Genomic DNA, 18,698 nt, shown 5'->3' with positions numbered 1-18,698 from the left:
ATATAGGCATTTTACTGCCGTTGATCTAACATAAGCTTAAAAAATCAAAATGGCGCCTGAAGATTCATGAACGAACCGCAAAATTGTATACTCAAGAACGCATCGATAGTAAATTCAGTTTCGGTGGTAAATTCTAAATTTTGTGTCAGAAACATAATAATTATATTCTATTTTGTTAATGAAAAATGTGCTTTCAAGTAATTTGTTCTTATAAAATGTTTTTCAGGATACACGAAAAATGGCGAAGTCGATAAATTTACAAGATCTTGTGAAACATATCGTAAATGGTACATTTGAGCACAAGTTTTGTCGGATATGTCTCTTACCTTTAGAAGATCTTTACGAGGATGCTTTTACTACTGTTTGTAAAGAAAACGTTGAATATAGTATCGCCGATATTCTAGAAATTGTTTGTCATATTCGAGTAAGTTGATATGTGATTACAAATTGTTTCCAAATATTTATAATAAATGTTTTAATTATCACAATATTATTGTTAGAATACGCATTAGCTGATAATTGTATTTCATTTTTCAGCTTTCAGCTATACATAAATTTAAAATATGCCCAAGCTGTTTTGTAACAGCATCAGAAGCCTACAAGTTCTATTTATTAACCCAAAAAAGTGAAAATTTACTCAACTTTTATGCAGACGAATTAAATAATCAATTAAATTCAATAGATGAACCAGAAAAACTAGCCGCAGAATCCCTTTGCATAACTTTACCAAGTGTACAGCCAGATAACTTTGAATATGACTTTGATATTGATAAATTTCCATTTCAAAGTTGTTCAAATGACAAAAATTTAGAGCTATATGACAAACATGACATGGACAAAACAAATGTTGAGCGAAAAATGAAAATAGAATTAAAAGTAGAAGAAGACTTCGAGGAAAATATATTGATTATTATGGGAGAAAACGGTGAACCATCCTTTTATAAGCCACAGGAAGACGGAACACTGATGTCTCTTGAAAGTAGTCAAAATGATTTCAGTGAAGTTTTGAAACAAATACCAGAAACAAGTATTTTAAAGAAGAAAAAGAAAAGGAAACGGAATCCAATGGAATACAAGATGTGCAGTCGATGCCCCGTTAGATACAGATTTGTTAGGAAGTTGAAGGAACATATGAAGGAAGAACATGGGGTGGATTTGTTTGTTTGCAAGGTTTGTATATTTAAAATTAATTTTTAATATGTTATCAAGACACTGCAAGTATTGATATACATCATATATTATATATATATTTTTTGGTATCTCTTATGTTCACTTGTATGTTGTGAAATAAAGTATTTAATAACTAAATACTCTATTTAATAAATAAAAATCTTATTGTCTCCAGTATTGGTGTCAATAAATAATTGTCAGTAACAGGTCTATTTACAACACATTTGACCAGGTGTGGGTCACACAAAACTGACATAGTCTAATAAAAACTTCTAAAGACCTGAAACTACTTTTTTCAATAAATAAATAACTAGTTTTGTAGAAAGTTGTAAATCAATATTGTATTGAAATTTGATATAGTTTGAAAGTATTTAATATTTTAGGTATGTCAAGCCATAATAGAAGACGAACAGGAGTTCAACAATCATCTACAAACTCACACGGGGATACACACATGCGCTATATGCAATACAGTGTTCAAAAAACGTGAAACGATCATTGCCCATTTCAAGTGGCATGAAGAAATGAAAAATATGAGTAAATTGGAGGGTGCTCACATTTGTGAAATATGTGGTCTGATACTTAAAAGTGCGGAGCATTTGAAAGAGCACAATGACAAAAAACATGTTAAGAAATATACTTGTTATTACTGTGGGCGAATGTACAAGGGAGAGATTAGCTTCGAGATGCATATAAAGAAACATGAAATGAATAATGATGTTAAGTTAGTATTCCTTCATGTCAATTTAATTTATGAAATCCTGAATTTAAAAATTAACTGAAGCTTGTTAGTAGTAAATAGGCACAAGGGACATAACATTTCAGTTCTCAGTCATGGTTGTGCATTGGCTATGTAAGAAATGGTAAAAAGTTAAAGTTATTATGCCGCAGTCTAGGGGCAGTGGTGATTGCTAAATATCCATATTAGTTTATTTATGATGGAATATGTAATATAAAATTTTGACTGTATTATATAAAAATTATCAACTTACATGATTAAATTTATGAGTGCTTCTATATAATTTGATTCTGGATTAATTTAATTAGCAAATAATACTACAGAAAGAACATAATATTTTTTTTGCAGACGAAATCCGAGTCAAATAAAAAACGAAGGCTCTAAAAAAAAGCGGAAATACACATGCCCGACTTGCGGACGAGATTTTGTGGACGAAAGGGCTCTGCTGTGGCATGAAAGGCTACATACCAATGAGAGACCTTATGTTTGTGATGTGAGTGAGTCCTAGGTCTCAAAAACATTTATCATATACTTATATTTGTAGGAATATATAATATTATTAAAATAGTAAAATTGACTACATCCAAATCTCATAAGATGTTACATTAGGGTCTATGCCGGAAGACTCTTTAATAATAATAAGTATACCTATAACGTAAATATTCATTAAACGAAACTAAGATTATACTATATTATATTTGAGAAGCATCTCAAAATACCAATTTTGAGTAGAATGGAAATGGTGAGATGTTATCAAGAATCTAAATCAATAAACAGTAACATGCATCAAACACGTATATCGTGCCTATAACATTACATAAATACAGTTTATTCTAAAATTATTGTTATTATTACCAATGGAAACATTGGCATAATAAAATGTTTAACGTTGTAGGTGTGTGGGCGCGGCTTCGTGTCGCTGAACCGTCGCAACCAGCACGCCGTCTGCGCGCACACCGCGCCCGCGCGCCGCTGCCCGCTCTGCCCCGCGCTCTTCCACTTGCGCTCCATGGTCAACACGCACATCAAGAAGGTAATCATGCGTCTGTCCGCTCTGCCTCACCTCCTCCATAAGAAAATATCGCTGCACTTTGTGTATACGAACTATTTATATACCCATTATTTCCGTTCAAGATATTGACATCACCATATTATAAACAAATTTTCAATTAATAATTAATACTCTGTTATCATAATAAAATCACTACTGATGAGTTGATGCTCTATGCCATTTGATACTCTTGTATCTTATGACTTATATTGACTATATTCTTCTCCATCAAAGGTGCATCTCAAAGCGCACAAACGACGAAACCGTACGAGCAAACATCAGAATGTATTTTGGAAAACTGAGACGGTCCCGATCCAAGAACTGAGCGTGTCCATACAGAACGAAATATTGGAGTTACAAGCAGCACACAATGACGCGATTCAAACACCTAAATGGGTAATAATTGTACATCGTTTTGTTAAACGTCTGATGCGAGATGATTTTGGTTTTCATGATCTGTATAATCTTATATTAAAAAAATTCGTGACATTATTACGTGTTGTCATAAACAATAATATTATTAAAGAGTCGAAATTGTAGATTTATATATTATTTATCACAAATACAATAATAAAAACTGTTAACGTAGCATGTCTGTAACTGTTAACACATTATCCGAAATATTATGACACAGGATTGTCAATTCAATTGCCAGAAGATAAGAATGGCAACAAGTCGCAGCATTTATATCATGGAATCGCACCAAGATATGTATAATGTATATATTAAAAATATTTGTCTTATTATAAAAAAATCTGTGTGACTTTTCTGAATGAATAAATGAATGAATAGATCTATACCCTTGTCGGGACTTTACTGTATCTAGATTCTGAGTATACACTCATTACAGTCATACAAAGAAAACCTAAAAGGTTACAACCATTGGTCTGTTTTAAAAGAGTAATATTTGAGTATTTTATCCAAATTATATTCTATAATTCTTGCTATCAATTAACTTATGAAAATTATAACTGAAATATATATATATATTTTACTATTTAAACAATAATTATTTAATCTTTATTTTTCTCTTTCTTTTACAGTGACAGAAGATCTAGTATAAATGAATGCTAATTAAAATGAAGTATTATCCAATGAATATGCATTAGATTTGTTTGTAAAAAATTATGTGTTTATACATCTATTTTATTTATAAGGATAAATAAAAGTATACATTTTTAATAAAAAGGTTTTAAATGAAAACGATTTTCCCTTTTGTAAATATTTATTTTTTTATTTTTTTCCAATATATTTTTCATATATAATTATAATGAATTGGCTATTATATATACAACTTACAAAATATCGAGAAGGTCCTTAAAGAGAACTACATTTGAGTCTTATTAACTAGGTGGAATCATTTTTACTATTAATAAATTTAATACTATCATGATACATGATTTCTCTTAAACACATAAAATTACAAAATACTAACTATATGTAAACAACTCAAACACTACATTTTTTTTAAAATCATGAACTTTAAATTGTTTTTGTAGTTTGTTTAAAACAATTATAAAGATATATATTGTCAAACACATAAGGAAATTAAATTATTGTCATTTGCAATTGTTATTTCAATATATAGAAAGTTGAATTACTTTTATTATGTTCATGTCTCATGGAGTTAAATTTTATTTTGTGGATTTTCTTTTACTCATTTGACATTTGGTGAGGTTTAAAAGAAATCACGATACATGTATCAAACACAGATTTATTCTCAATATCCCAGCACATACAATTTGTTCAATAATTTGAGACACTATTGTTAGGTATATTTGCATCATTCTCCTTATATTTGACTAATACATTCATTTATAATATAAAAAAATGGTATGTAAACATTTTCATCTACACATAAAATATCTACTTTACGAATAGAATTTTAAAAAATCTAGTATATTAGAAATTACTAATATCCATTGACTTAAAAATAACAATTCGTTACAACATGTGATACCTCCTCATACATTTACAATTATGTCTGTTATGTATCTAAAAGTAATGGTAGAACTAGACATGCAGTGTACAGGCATTACCCTGACACAATGTGTCCGGTATAAATGAATAGCTGCAACATGTTAGATATAATTATTTTATGTGTACTTCAAAAATGGTTTATTATACTAACAGGATGCCAAAAGCATTTGATAAAAACAATAACAAATTATTATACATTATGACAAATACATAATTTGGCAGTGTCATTATTTAACATAAAATATTAATAACACTTTGAAGTCAATTCCAATGGTAGGAGTAAAAATAAAAAAACAACTTTGACCTTGTAATGACATGGCATTCATTATGAATTTGTAAAATAATGGCGTTTTAATTAGTTTCGGCGATGTAGTTAGCGGAACTATGAAAGTACACGATGAGCTTTGTCTGTCAATTAAATGTTTTCAACAAAGAAATTTAAGTCTTCGTTTTATAGCATACTTCAAATTCCAAATTGAAAAATGGCACAAGTAACATTATCATGATTTCCTTGAATGAATTTCCTTGATGTAAACCATAGTAAAGTCTTAAACACAGACATTTCATTTATAATTGCAACAAGTAATTAATGTTAAACAAAATCCAAATCTACATCATTTAAGTGTATAGCTATTCGCATTGTTAAGCAATTTGGTGATTGGTTCCTCTGCTCAAAAAGCTATTTCGTTTCTATAAAGGTTCCATGTACAACAGACCTATCATTGAATTGGTATAATAGACAATTAGTGACACAGAAACATTTATAATTTTTGAAAAAATTGCTTAATAATTGATGTTGTTGACACAAATATGGATCACCTTGCAAATAATTGAATTGAATTATTAACATACAATTACTATATTTACATTTAAAACATGACCTTTTTACTACGGTTAGTTCGATGAGATGTGTGCTACAAATGAGTACTACTTAATGAATTTAATCGAAATATATTCAATAACGATTGAATCATCAATAAATCTCATAATCGTTCACCACTAATAACCACCAATAATCTACAATACCTATGTTATTTTTACAAATTTATACAAAAGCTTAAATTGTAAATTTCAGTTTTATTATGTGCAAAATGAGTACATTATAATACTTACGATGAAGATCGTCATAATAAGTAAAACATTAAGAAGAACAATGCAAATAATTATGAAGCTGACTGATATCATTTTGGAATAGTGTGAATAAATCAACAAGTAGAAGAAATTTATAAGGTATTTTCTTGTAATCAATTGCTACTTCATAAATAATGGACGAGAAATATAATAAAATTTAAAACACAAGGTTAATTAATTATTTTTAAACGATTCAAAAAACACAGTTTCTTCCACTTTGTACTACCGTGGCGTTTGCAAGAAAACTATTTATATCTCGTTAATCAGTATTCCTAGTGAAGATTTTTACAATATTATACAGATATTTATTTAAATTGAAATTTTGATGACACATTAAATTAGTGAACTATAAAAGTTGACCATCTATTTAAGAAATATGTAATGTTCATGTAAATGCATATAACAATTTCTCCTAGACTAGTGCAAAGTCTAAATAGTCCCCTCGCAAACCCCAATAGATCATCCTATCTATTGTTTGAACCAACTCACATGTCAGCCGCGTGCCCCCGGGGACCTGCAATGAAACAATATCCACGAACATAACTAATAATGGACCTTCGCATGTCAAATTATCAAACTGTTATTTTTCAACATCTTATGCTATGTAATTGAACTTACGTAACGACGACGCCGTGCCGTGCAACATCTAACGAATAAATAAGAAATATTCGTTATCAATCGTGACTACATGAATACGAGTTTACCTATTTCTAGTATAGTCAAGATTTGAGGGCAGATTTACACATATTTCTGACTTACCCATAGTAAAATCAGCAGCTTCCCAAAGCTATTGCACCGAAACGAATAAAAAACTTTAGATCTGTTATCCGTTAACTGTCACATTCAGTCGCGGTCCTTAAAGCACTATTCACTGTCACTATAGACATATCGTCTTACCGTTTCTCCGTTGGAGTTTCTCGTAGCCACTGAGGCCCACTTAACTATACACTTAGCGTCTTAGGCGCGTTTAACTCTGTGCATTTTGACGTTACTGGTTCCGTAAATGAACCGTTGGCGCCACTCCTCGTACTGCTACGTACACGCGATACTGTTCGACGTGGAAGGGTGCTCCGACGCCGGCGCCATCTGCTTCTCCGCAGCCGACTTGTTCCTGTCCGCCTCCTGCGGTGTGTGGCTCGACGCGTTTCCGTTCTGGAGGTTAACCTCATACATATTGGACGAGTTTGAATCTTCGTTGTATGAAAAGCAACTGATATCATCGGTCTGTGAAACAAAATATATATATATTTAATCGCCCTCGATTTATGTCAATCACGAATAATTTCCGAGGTAATAATGTAATTTTTTTAAGGGTTACTTCTGAACCTCATCTTGCCGAAGGCGGGTCAACTCAAGACCGCATCCGATACAGGTGTTATTATCTATATTTCAAATGTTCTAACTCTCGTGGCGGGAATCGAACCCGGCCCCCGCGAGGTCGCAATGCTAGCCAGCAGAGACGCTGCACTCACGCTGCTCTCGGACAGGCGCTTGGTCTTCTTGTGTAGCGGCGGCTGCGGCGCGTCCAGCTTGCGCTTGTTGCCGGACGCCGTGCGCTCGCGCTTCAGCAGCGACGGCGACAGGAACTGGTGCAGCTGCTTGCGCCGCACGTGCCGCGCCTGCAACGGAACCGGCCTCACTGAGCGCACTGAGCGAACGTAACCAGTGATGCTAACTTCTGATTCCCCTGAATAAGTCTAAAGTCTGATTTAAAACCCCACGTTATTATTGTATAATTTAATGTTTCCATTTTTTATTACTTAACTTCTCTGTCTTTTCATACAATATTTTTAGTTTTTTATATTTTTATTTTGTTAATTTTTTCATTAAATAAATGCCCTTATTTATCCCATATTTGGGGGAAACACCCAAGTTAGCGTCACAATACAAAACAACACGACACACACTATATAATTGTTTAGCGGTAGGATTTTGTACAGATAAGCTTGTAAATCACATTATGTTGAATGAACTATCTTCATTTAATGAATTGTCTCGCACATTTATATACTTTACCCAATTCTCTGTATTAGTTAAGTTCTATTATTTATAATTACTGGTGCATCAGTCACATCAAAACTCTAACGTAATTATTACAATTATGAATCATTTAAAACATATAGACAGTATGTAATAAAAAACAATGTAAATGTGATATATTTATTGTTTACCTCTATCGTCATTCCCTCGCGTAACATATTAGTGTTCTCCGCCTGGTAGTGGACGGCCTTGGTGAAGGACGATATGTCGTACGTCAGGTCCACGTTCACGTTGGTCTTGTCGAACACCAGCCCGATGAACCACATCGAACACACGTTGGCTATCACCTCGCCCTGGATAACAAATACCAAGACATATTTACCAGCTGAATTAATAAACAACTAAAATAACTGTGATTTACCCCCCTTTGCCATGTGATTATGAAAAAATTTTAACAACATATTAAAGAGGGAAGTTTCGTACAAATTCTAATTATTATAGACAAATTCTTAGCTGGAGCTTGTTGAAGAAATGATCAATGTATGATATATCAAAAAAAAAACTTACAAATATTAAAATAAGTGACAATTATGCTCAACTTACCTTATCATTTTTGTTTATTTCATTTAATGCAATGTCTGCTGGCACCGGTGTGCCTGAAATGAGATTACATATATAAAATAAACATCATTTCAGTTTACTACCAAGAGTTGAGCAGGTATTTTTACATACTATATTGTATTTGAGCGAGAAGCAAAGATACAAACAAACAATAAGTAACTAGAATTATCCAAAAAAAAACAGTTCAGACAGACAATAAAAAGCCATTTATCGCAGATACGACGAGGTTATTTACATTTGGACCGATGAATAGTCGTCAATTCAAGGTCAAAGTTGTTTATTTATATTTACTCTTATGGAATCGGCTATACTTACGGTAAGCCACAAAGAATATAGAGAAAAAATCATGAAGATATATTAATCCACTAACCATTTAAATATTCATTTCTCAATTCAAGTCAATGTTATGTATATACCGCAAGAGTAAAAAAGGAGACTATGTATTGTGTATGGTTAGTAACATAAAAACGATGTTAGTAAACACCTTTTGTACACATTAAAGAACATGCTTCTGAATCTTCTATGTCTAAATCTAATATCAATGATATTAACCAAATAAATCATTAATGATGTCCATGTCATACATGTTTATACTTATATGCACTTGCAATTATTGGAAACACTCAAGGTAATTTAGTCACTTATTCTATCGCCAAGCAGCAATACTTAGTATTATTGTATTCTAGTTTGAATGATGAGTGAGCCAGTGCAACAGGCACAAGGGACATAACATCATTCTTCTATCAGGCAAGAGTAACATTCAACAACTATTTAACGAAAAACAAAATACTTAGGAGGCCTTTTGTACACTCTACTTACCTGGTGGTAGAGCTAATGGCTGGCCGTTGTTAGTGCTTAGTGGTACGGAATTGTAGCACTCGGGGTTAACGTGGGCTATTGTTATGTGTTGATTTCTTTCTAATGTTGCTGTAATCATAAAAACGAATGTCTCATTACTTTAATAATCTCCAAATATTTGACAAATAGTTCCAACTTTTTGTATTATATAGGTAGAAATTAAATCATTGTGGTAACATATACGAGACATCAATATGGACATGATAATTATAGGATTGAAAATATCGGTAAGGATAGCTGCACTATACGATCTGTAAGGCATTCTAAAAAACATCCTACAACCAGTGAAACATCACTGTTCTCTCATATTCAGCTAGATACATTAACAATCACGCAGTATAGTAACTCTCGTAACTAGAAAAGTTGATGGCTGGCATTTGTCTAACCTAATCTGACATCATTATATTTACTTATTAATATTAATCTATATTACTTATTAATAATAATTAACCTAAATATAATGTCCTAACGTCAATATGTTAAAAATCACAAAATAATAAAAAAATTGGGTAAATTTCGAGCATAAATTCCAGCAGTTGTAAGAAGACGCAAGCGGCAACTCACCGATGAGGTGGCGGATCTTGCTCTCGATGAGGCCGCACCACTGCAGCTGGTCCAGCGCTCGCGCAGACGACGCCAGCAGCACGATGAAGTGCTTGTAGCGCGAGAAGAAGTTGGGCGCCTCGAACAGCCGCTCCCAGCCGCACTTGCTCAGCATGATCTCGTCCGTGATCGCCAGCCCTGCAACACGAGGGTCGTCAGCGGGGCGGACGGGGGAAGGGGGGTCGGACGGGCGTCGGGCGCGGCCCTACCCAGGCGGAACTCCTCCATGATGACGGTGCGGGTGGACGCCGACACGTTGAAGGTGGAGTTCTGCTGCGGGTAGGCGGGCGTGATGATCGGCATGAGGTGGAAGCGGTCGGCCACGTTGACGCGCGGGTCCCACACGGGGAAGCCGAGATTGACGGCGTCCGGCTGCTTCAGCAGAACGGGCTGCGGCCACTTCCACTGGCTGAACACCAGGAAGAACTTGTGCACCAGCGTCGCCGGCAGCGCGTTGGGGTACAGCTGGCACGTGCGCGCCACCAGCATGGCCCACGACACCCCGCCCAGGTAGCCCAGCGTGTTGGAGTAGATGCCGTGACCTGCGGAAGACTTCCGCTGTATTGCTGTTTTGGTGATGTTGATTGACAAAAAACAAGTCGGCACACGTACGTTTAGCCCATAGCTTGATCGCCCGCAAGGTCAATCTAAAATTATTTATATTAGGCACGAGACGAAGTATCTCATCGGTCACTCTGCATCCATTGAGAGACCGGACGCATTTTTGATCCAAATTCTTGAGAAGGATATCATCTCGGAGATCAAAGGAATCTAAAAAACAAAAGATGTATGTTACTTATACAAATATAGAAATTGGCAATTAATAACTTCACAACAGATAGATATAGATCAGAATAATGTATTTTAGTTTATTCAATCAGACAACAAAAGCCTACTTGAATAAAGTACATTTTGATTTTGTTTATTAATTAGATATTCTTTAATTGGTGCTTAATAAGATTTTAATACGTTGAATGTGAATAACTGCAGCAACTTGTTGCCTTAGCCATCACATTACCATAATGCTAAGTATTAAAGTCCTAAAGACTAAGGTTGCCATACGCTAACTAACCTGGTATTTCCTTCAGAGCGAGCCGAGCAAACAGTAAATCAATTTCAATGCCATCAAAGTTCATCTTGATCACGGGCACATATGCATCTTCCACTGCTCTTAAATCTTTCACCTGGAAATTAAAATATATGTCACTAATGACTTCACTTCAACAGGGCTCGCCTATTACACCTTGTTCAAAGGTTTAGAAGGGTGATTTAGTTAAACAAGGCTGTCTTCTCTCTACGAATGTGAAATCAATGATGACAGAAAGAGACAAATCATTGTTTAACAAAACGCCCGTAAAAGAATATTTAAATACGGCTAAATATAATATTAATATAATATTGGCGGCTCATGGTGATTAATATTTCTTATATTACCAATGTCTACGAGCGGTGGTGATCACATATCATTAATTGCGCTGTTCACCAGTCTGTTGTGTACAGAGAGTGTACAGAGTATTGATAATTGGGTGGGTTGCTGCAGCTGTACACACCTGGGGCTGCGTCTTGAGCAGCTCGTAGAAGGACTGGAAGTAGTCGGCGCGGTCGATGTGCCTCGGCGCGACGCACAGAGCGTCTATGTCGGCACCGCGGTGGTGGACCTGGGGAGTTGCGAGTCGATGCTTAAGCACTTGTCGAACTCATGTGCGAACTATTAGGAAGTATTTGATGTGGGAACAAGTTCATAATCATTTAGTACCTCATTATAGAATTAACAAATCTTAACCACAAAAAAGTGAATAAGATTTTGAAGTGGAGTTTATATTGAATTTTGTTTTTTTTTAGTAATAAAATATATATTAGCAGATATTAGGATAAGAACGGAATTGGCAAGTTATTACTATCCATTTTTACTATGGATAATAATGTTTTAATATATTTAACACGATGTAAAATATATTATATATGTGGAACTTGAATAAGGAAACTCAAGAATAATACTCGACAGACTCACCACCTTAGCAGTTCCTGCATTCGATCTTTGACGACAGTTTGTATCAATGTTTTTCTAACTTACACAACCTGTAGATGTTCCACTGGCTGTGCAAAGGCGTTCCATCCACTAGTGGAGAAGGTTATCCCCCCCACGCTGTTCCGTGCGTTGGTGTATTAACATGTAGCAGAAGTGCATGGGACACAAGGCGTTTTCGTTCACCGACAATCACGTTACAAATGAAAAACACAAATCAAAGATCGTCAGAATTTTGGTGCTTATCCGGATTAGAGCCCGAAACCAAATTTCGGTTGAGATTCACGTGTTCTAACCCTTATGCCATCTCGGCTCTCTTTTTCTCAATTACCTGACCAATATACCATCATCTGTAACTGTCATTAATCAACCGTGGGTCAATTTTACTGACAGAATGTCATTTTAACGCATTCGAAGCAGAACGTAATCGCTGCCCTTACGCCGTTTCTATTCTACTGAGACAATGATCCAGTTGCGGTTCGGTCGAAGTTGGATCGGAATATAATGAACAGGAATGTATCGTAACCGTTATAAATTAGTAGAATTGTTCACGTAAATATCGATCCCATCCCGATATCCAATTCTTTTAAGTTTCCCACGATGGGGAATCGAGACAATATAAGTCAGGAAGAGATCACATTTGCTGGCATGATACAATTTCTAAAACATAACGTTCCTCTATGTGACTAATAACATTTTCCAACTCACCCCGAGCCTGTACGATCCAAATGTATAAATATTTCCGCCGACGGTATCAGCGACGCTCGGCGGCATGTTCTTCCTCAGCGACTCGTCTCTGATCCACTGGCGGACGAGCCGGTGCAGCGCCCCGAGGACCTCCATGCGATGATGCATCTCGGCCTCCGACTCGAACACGCCAAACGGCACGAGGGAATCCTTCAAGTCATTCGTCTTTTCAACGTCAATTGGCTTTGGACCTGAATCGAAATTTTTATAAATTGTAAAAATAAACCAATTATCTTTAAGTTGATAAACAAACTCTCAGTAAGCTTTTAAACAAATTTTCGACAATATATTTTTTCAAATTCACTCCTCTACTACTTTATTAAACTAACTTTTACGAGGTTTGGTATTGTATGTTGGACGAAATAAACACAAAAACTTTCTTTAAGTTCAATGAGTACTTTTACGTAAGCTTTTAGAAGTGTTTATTATAAATATTAAACTGGGTCTTTTAAAATCCGTTACGACAGTTTTACGTCATACTCCTCTACAGGTAGGCAATGTGTATTCAAACTAGACCCGGTAAGAAATATACTCTTTACTCTTTTAGTAGGTTAGTCACGTTAATATCCTGCGAGGAAATCGATGTTCTCAAAGAATTAAAATAACGTATATCTACATAGGCACAGATAAAACAGTTCACTACCTTTTACTAGTTATTAACGATATAAAAGTGCAAATTAATATTGACATACAAGGGGGCACATATGGAAATTTGAGAACTATGTTTATTAAATTTCTTCGTTTAATTGTATTGTAATTAAACGCTATTGTAATAATAGTAAATGCTAATATAATTGTAACCATAAACTGATACAACGTTACGAATTACGATACAACCCAAACAGAGTCTTTTAGACACACTTTATGACACTTTTTGTTATACCAAAAACGATAAACCCATGTACACAATCTAGCTGAGCGAACATGAGAATGGCAGCTCGTATATTATAAAGCTTTGTACAGATGGAGAATACACATTAAAACCGCAACGGTGCCGCAATAGAATCGCAAATCCCGGCATTGAATAGTAAGTCAGAGAATTGAGGTGCAATACTGCAGCGACATATACGCTGTTTTTTAAGCTTCGCCTAAAGTAACAATACTGTTAATGTCCCACTGCTAAGCGACGACCTCCTCTCCCCTTTGAGGTTTCGAGTTTTCTCCGCTACGCTGCTCCAATGCATGCATGATGCATCGATGGATACACGTATCTCCTCACGATGTTTTCCTTCACCACCAATCAAGAGATACATTTAATACTAATTGTATGTCTTGATGCTTGCCCCGGGTTTGAACCACTGAGCCATAACGGCTCTTATTTCTATGTAAACGATGTTTCGTCTATAGCCTATTCCAATTGAACGAAAATTAAAAAAATATAAGCTAACTTTAAATTTACGAATTCCATGCGATGTCCTTATAACTCTGCTATATTATGCCAGTGCATAACAGTTCTCTATTGATATATTTTCATTTATAATAATCGCTATTCCACTCAACTAATTATATCCACTTTAATTGTTAAGTCCTATAACAACTTGATTGTCATTCGAATCGGCAATTTTTCTCGAAGCCATAATAAATATCATATTATTCAAAATTCGTCCAATTCTATCACATCAATTCATTGTCAAAGTTATTGATTTGACTTTACTTCTGTGCTTGCAATATATCACAGCATAGCATGCTAATAATCATTGAACAGTTTATATCAGTTTCAGTTACTTTTAAACAACACATTTAAATTTTTTTTATTATTATTATTTGTTATTTAATAAAAAAATAATAAAATACCCTATTTTAAGGAATTACTAATATTCCTATTCACCATTGCAATTAATCTTAAAGCTTGTGCTAAGAAGTCCTCACCGATGATAGTAGTCAGCATCGAACCTGCGACTTTTTACATCGCTATACGGCCCGTAAACCATTGCGTTATCGACGCTATTTACACAAGATAAGGAAAATGTAGTTGATCCAATAGAGTAAAGATAATTCTTTCCATGTTCAATGTCTACGAAATCAAACACAGAATGGCAGATTTACATAACTTATATTGGTAGTAACTCAATAAATTAGTTTAGCAACTTGTCGTTCCACGCTCGTCGACGATATCTAGATTCAGATTTAATACTTTATCTATATTTGTGCAAATGATAATAACCTTGTTCAATTAGCATTGAACAGCATAATATCTAATCGCTCGACTAAAGTCAATGTTAAGAAATACTTGAAAATCCACCTTGAATTATTAGAAAAAATCATAACTTTAATAGCATGCGAATTTTTATTTTATTTTATGACGACCCTATTAATAGTTGTGAATAATTATCTTAGAACTGAATTACTTTTGTCCTTCTCTAGGAAGGTTGTATGACATTCTGTTCAGTTTATACACGATAAATCATATTGATACTGATTGGTGCAACAAGATTATTTAAAAATTAAGTTCTTTGATTGAGCAACTAAGCTTCATTAATGAAAAATAATAATATAATGCTGAACCAGGATCTCCAAGTCCAGTTTTAATATGTATGCGTTATCAACAACACACAATGGAACATAACACAATATAACCCACAGAGTAATAGTAGAAGTAACAGAGAGCAGTAAAACTAGATAATCATAAAAGAAACCAACCTATTTATTGTCATCTCATTTTTAAAACATAATAACAAATTAAAAAAAATACAAACCTGCCATAGATATAGCAGAAGTCATTCCGAGTGTCTTCAAGTTCTGTTGATTCTGATGTTCATTTGTTTTAACCGTAGCCTGGGCATGGTTAGTATGCGTGTACTGAGACGCGGGCCACATCTTGCTTATTTTTTATAACACTTATTCTACACAAAACTTATGAATCTACAGGTGGGTGTACTGGTTTCTTAACATCTGTTTAACCAGAATTAGTTTCAGGCAAGTGGTGACACGCTTACTGATCTGAAAATAATTTAAATATAAGATATAGTTTCATAGATTTTATAAAAAAATATTCAAAAATATCTCACTACCAGGCAATAATTGATTTATAACGATCTTTATTGATAAAAACCTGAAATTTATTATAGATAGTAATAGCAATAAATAAATTGATACCTAATTAAGAACTAAATTTTTATTAAGTGAGATGATAACCACGGAACTTTAGTAATAAAGCTTATAACATATAGATATTCTAGGATTATAGGATTTCCCTATTCACATCAACATCATGCCCACTTCTTAAAATCATATGTCACTGACGCTATAAATTGTGTATAAGCCTACAACTAACAATAACTAAATTTTGCCTTCCACAACATATCCATAATCATAATTTAATATTTCAAAAAAATTATATAAAAATAAAACGAATATACACAACATACAAAAAAATAATGCTATATTATGTGTTGTTTGTGTTTACTATGTTATCACAAATACAGGATTCTTTCTAATCATGAATATTGTTTTAGCTTATTATTATTAATATTGACTGATCCATTATTATCATAATTTAAGAAGATAAAAAATAATAAATCCTAGACGAGCAAATGGACGAATTAATGTTTAGACTTCATCATCACCCTTAAACATTGTTACTGTAAGAAATATACACCACTCCATACACCATAAATTCAAACAATAGTCTCTTATAGCCTATTCCAATTAAAGTAGGAAAAAAGATAAACAAACCTTAGATTTATGAATTTCATGCAATTTGCTAATAACTCTGCTATATTGTGCACTACTAAGAGTTTATGATATCTTTATTTATAATACAACACTACTGCACTTAACCACTTATTTCCACTTTAATTTTACTCAATTTGCTGTCATGGTTGGATTGAAAATTGCATGATTCGCTTTTTTCCTATTATGGTTGGAATAGAGAAAGACATTGTATCACTTGTTTCTGTTACTGGTTTACTCCAACACAATGCAAAACCGAGAAGATTTTGAATGGTGATGTTACGAACAACATTATTTGATGGTGAACACAGCAATATACAATATTCATTATTAGCAGTAGAGTAAATGATTAATAGGTAATGGGTAGGCATTTGTATGGTGGTTGAGCATGCAGAAAGACCTATTGACACCAGGTAAATCGGATCTTGCAGGTCGGAATTACTTAGATCTTTAATAGCGTTTTAAGCTTTCGATTTTTTATCATAAATATAATTGAATTAAGTGTTATAAATAGTTATATATCATACCATAGGTTAAATAAATTGATCTTTACCAAGCATAAGTTAATTAATAATACTTATTAAATATTATTTTTGAATTTGAAAGTTTTTGATACATATTGTTATGAAACTGAAAATACCAGGTCTTAATCTTTTAATTTTACTTTTATGTTTATTTAAACATTGATATTACAAAATAATTTTTGTTTTAGTTGTATGTGTGGTAGTTGAATAATAAATTTATAATTCATTCATTTAGTATTTCAAACCAAACATGTTGCAAGTTATATTTAGATAAGATTGTTATAATTAAATTTAATTGTAAATAGGAATGTTACAAAGTTTTGTTCTCAGCACTATCATACTAAAAATATTTGTTTATAAACTCAATTACTTGGTATTTTGAACAGCATTATAAATTAGCTAAGCTATTGTTTGTGTTTATAATATATTTTATAAATATATGTATAATTAAGATTGTTTAATACTTATTTTAGATGCATTGAGCTAATATATTAAAATAAAATGATTTATTATAATTTCAAAACAATGTTTATGAGTAATAATTTTTAAAAATACATACGAAATACACTTTAAAAGCAGTCTTATTATGATAATATAAAAATTTTAGTTCGATATCATTGGCGTAGCTAGGACGCGCATCAATTTTACTTGAGTAGGCACAGCCTCCCTAATAAAATTGGAGCACTCTTAGATATCCAATTATATATATTTATCCAAGCCCAAATTTGTAGATTTCCTTATAACAAAACCCTGGCTACGTCAATGTATGCCACATGTTTTAGAACAACAACTGTTTACTAATGATTACATTTACGACATTTGTTTAGTCATCTGGTTATTGATAACAAACTAAATACGTAAGTAGTATTTCTATAATTTATACTTAATTCTTGTCTCATTTCAGATGAGGATTCGATTTGTTTAAGTGAATTATTTAAAAATAAAAACAATCACTGGAAATCAAATCTATTTGTGGAAACGATTTTCAAAGTTCATTCACCTGATTTTTATTAACTAGTTTAGATCAATTGTTTATTTACAAGTTAACATAAATACGAAATGAAAGCAACAGGAAATGTTAAGATTGAATTGACAACGAAAAAACCTCGAAACTGACAAAATTATACCGTGGCACTGCGTACTTGAAACCTTTTATTGTTCTTTGTAGAAAAGTGCTAAGGTCACCAAACACGTAGAATCTTTGATGGAAAAACCAATAAACACTTATTTATTGAATCATAATAAGGTTAACCGTAAGATTCTATCGATTCTGTCATCCATTTTAAGAAATAACACGAATTTTTATAAACGTTAAGGAGGCTCACGTTGCGCTCCACAAAAAGTTATTACGTTACCGTGTTCTTCATGCAAATTAACATAGTTTTATAATAAATCACTCACCACAGTACATTGTCATGTATCGAACTACGTGAAAATATAAGCTGATGATATACCAAACTCATTATAATTAAAAGAAACAAACATTAATTTCCAAACAAGCGCCCAACAGTCGCCAACAACAAGCCAGCCATTTTTATAAAATGGCGTTTAACATTGCCATATAAAAATAAATATACGAAAAGGAATCACTAATAT

The 18,698-nt window shown here is 33.3% G+C and overlaps 2 protein-coding genes across 10 annotated transcripts; one reads left to right on the top strand and one right to left on the bottom strand.

The window, feature by feature from the left end:
- Positions 1-37: 37 nt before the first annotated feature.
- On the top strand, positions 38-4,139 carry LOC125073979 (zinc finger protein 484-like). Of its 5 annotated transcripts, none has more exons than XM_047685125.1 (9): positions 38-126; positions 227-424; positions 538-1,170; positions 1,554-1,894; positions 2,258-2,402; positions 2,805-2,942; positions 3,195-3,356; positions 3,595-3,678; positions 4,004-4,054. In XM_047685125.1, exons 1-9 carry the CDS (start codon positions 67-69, stop codon positions 4,004-4,006), a joined length of 1,764 nt encoding a protein of 587 aa, XP_047541081.1. In that variant the 5' UTR covers positions 38-66; the 3' UTR covers positions 4,007-4,054. The 5 variants fall into 5 exon arrangements, with proteins under 5 accessions (XP_047541081.1, XP_047541082.1, XP_047541080.1 ...); XM_047685126.1 differs by having other exon boundaries at positions 47-123; positions 4,004-4,055; XM_047685124.1 differs by having other exon boundaries at positions 59-144; positions 4,004-4,055.
- A 357-nt stretch (positions 4,140-4,496) lies between these two features.
- LOC125073936 (poly(A) polymerase type 3) lies at positions 4,497-18,638 on the bottom strand. 5 transcript variants are annotated; one of them, XR_007120073.1, is made up of 15 exons: positions 18,504-18,638; positions 15,603-15,846; positions 12,868-13,097; positions 11,684-11,791; positions 11,206-11,317; positions 10,746-10,904; positions 10,343-10,675; positions 10,095-10,271; positions 9,492-9,599; positions 8,655-8,707; positions 8,243-8,404; positions 7,544-7,690; positions 6,831-7,295; positions 6,690-6,717; positions 4,497-6,585 (listed from the first exon to the last, which is right to left on the bottom strand). XR_007120073.1 is itself a non-coding variant. In XM_047685052.1 (13 exons), the coding sequence occupies exons 2-13, from the start codon at positions 15,721-15,723 to the stop codon at positions 7,104-7,106; spliced, it is 1,902 nt and encodes a 633-aa protein (XP_047541008.1). In that variant the 5' UTR covers positions 15,724-15,846; positions 18,504-18,638; the 3' UTR covers positions 4,497-7,103. The 5 variants fall into 5 exon arrangements, 2 of the variants coding, with proteins under 2 accessions (XP_047541008.1, XP_047541009.1); XR_007120071.1 differs by having other exon boundaries at positions 4,497-6,717; XR_007120072.1 differs by lacking the exon at positions 6,690-6,717.
- Positions 18,639-18,698: the final 60 nt, after the last annotated feature.

Source organism: Vanessa atalanta, chromosome 26, assembly GCF_905147765.1.
Source record: "Vanessa atalanta chromosome 26, ilVanAtal1.2, whole genome shotgun sequence".
NCBI classification, from domain to species: Eukaryota; Metazoa; Arthropoda; class Insecta; order Lepidoptera; family Nymphalidae; genus Vanessa; species Vanessa atalanta.
This window is presented reverse-complemented; position numbering and strand designations above follow the sequence as displayed.

Excerpts from the sequence above, each read along its gene's own strand:
- LOC125073936 (XM_047685052.1), bottom strand. The coding sequence starts at position 15,723 with ATGTGGCCCGCGTCTCAGTACACGCATACTAACCATGCCCAGGCTACG. Across the intron at positions 11,318-11,683 it reads TGCTCAAGACGCAGCCCCAG|GTGAAAGATTTAAGAGCAGT; the intron begins GTGTGTACAGCT and ends TTTAATTTCCAG. Across the intron at positions 10,676-10,745 it reads GATCAAGCTATGGGCTAAAC|GTCACGGCATCTACTCCAAC; the intron begins GTACGTGTGCCG and ends AGTCTTCCGCAG.
- LOC125073979 (XM_047685124.1), top strand. The coding sequence starts at position 67 with ATGAACGAACCGCAAAATTGTATACTCAAGAACGCATCGATAGTAAAT. Across the intron at positions 1,171-1,553 it reads TGGATTTGTTTGTTTGCAAG|GTATGTCAAGCCATAATAGA; the intron begins GTTTGTATATTT and ends TTAATATTTTAG. Across the intron at positions 3,357-3,594 it reads CGATTCAAACACCTAAATGG|GATTGTCAATTCAATTGCCA; the intron begins GTAATAATTGTA and ends ATTATGACACAG.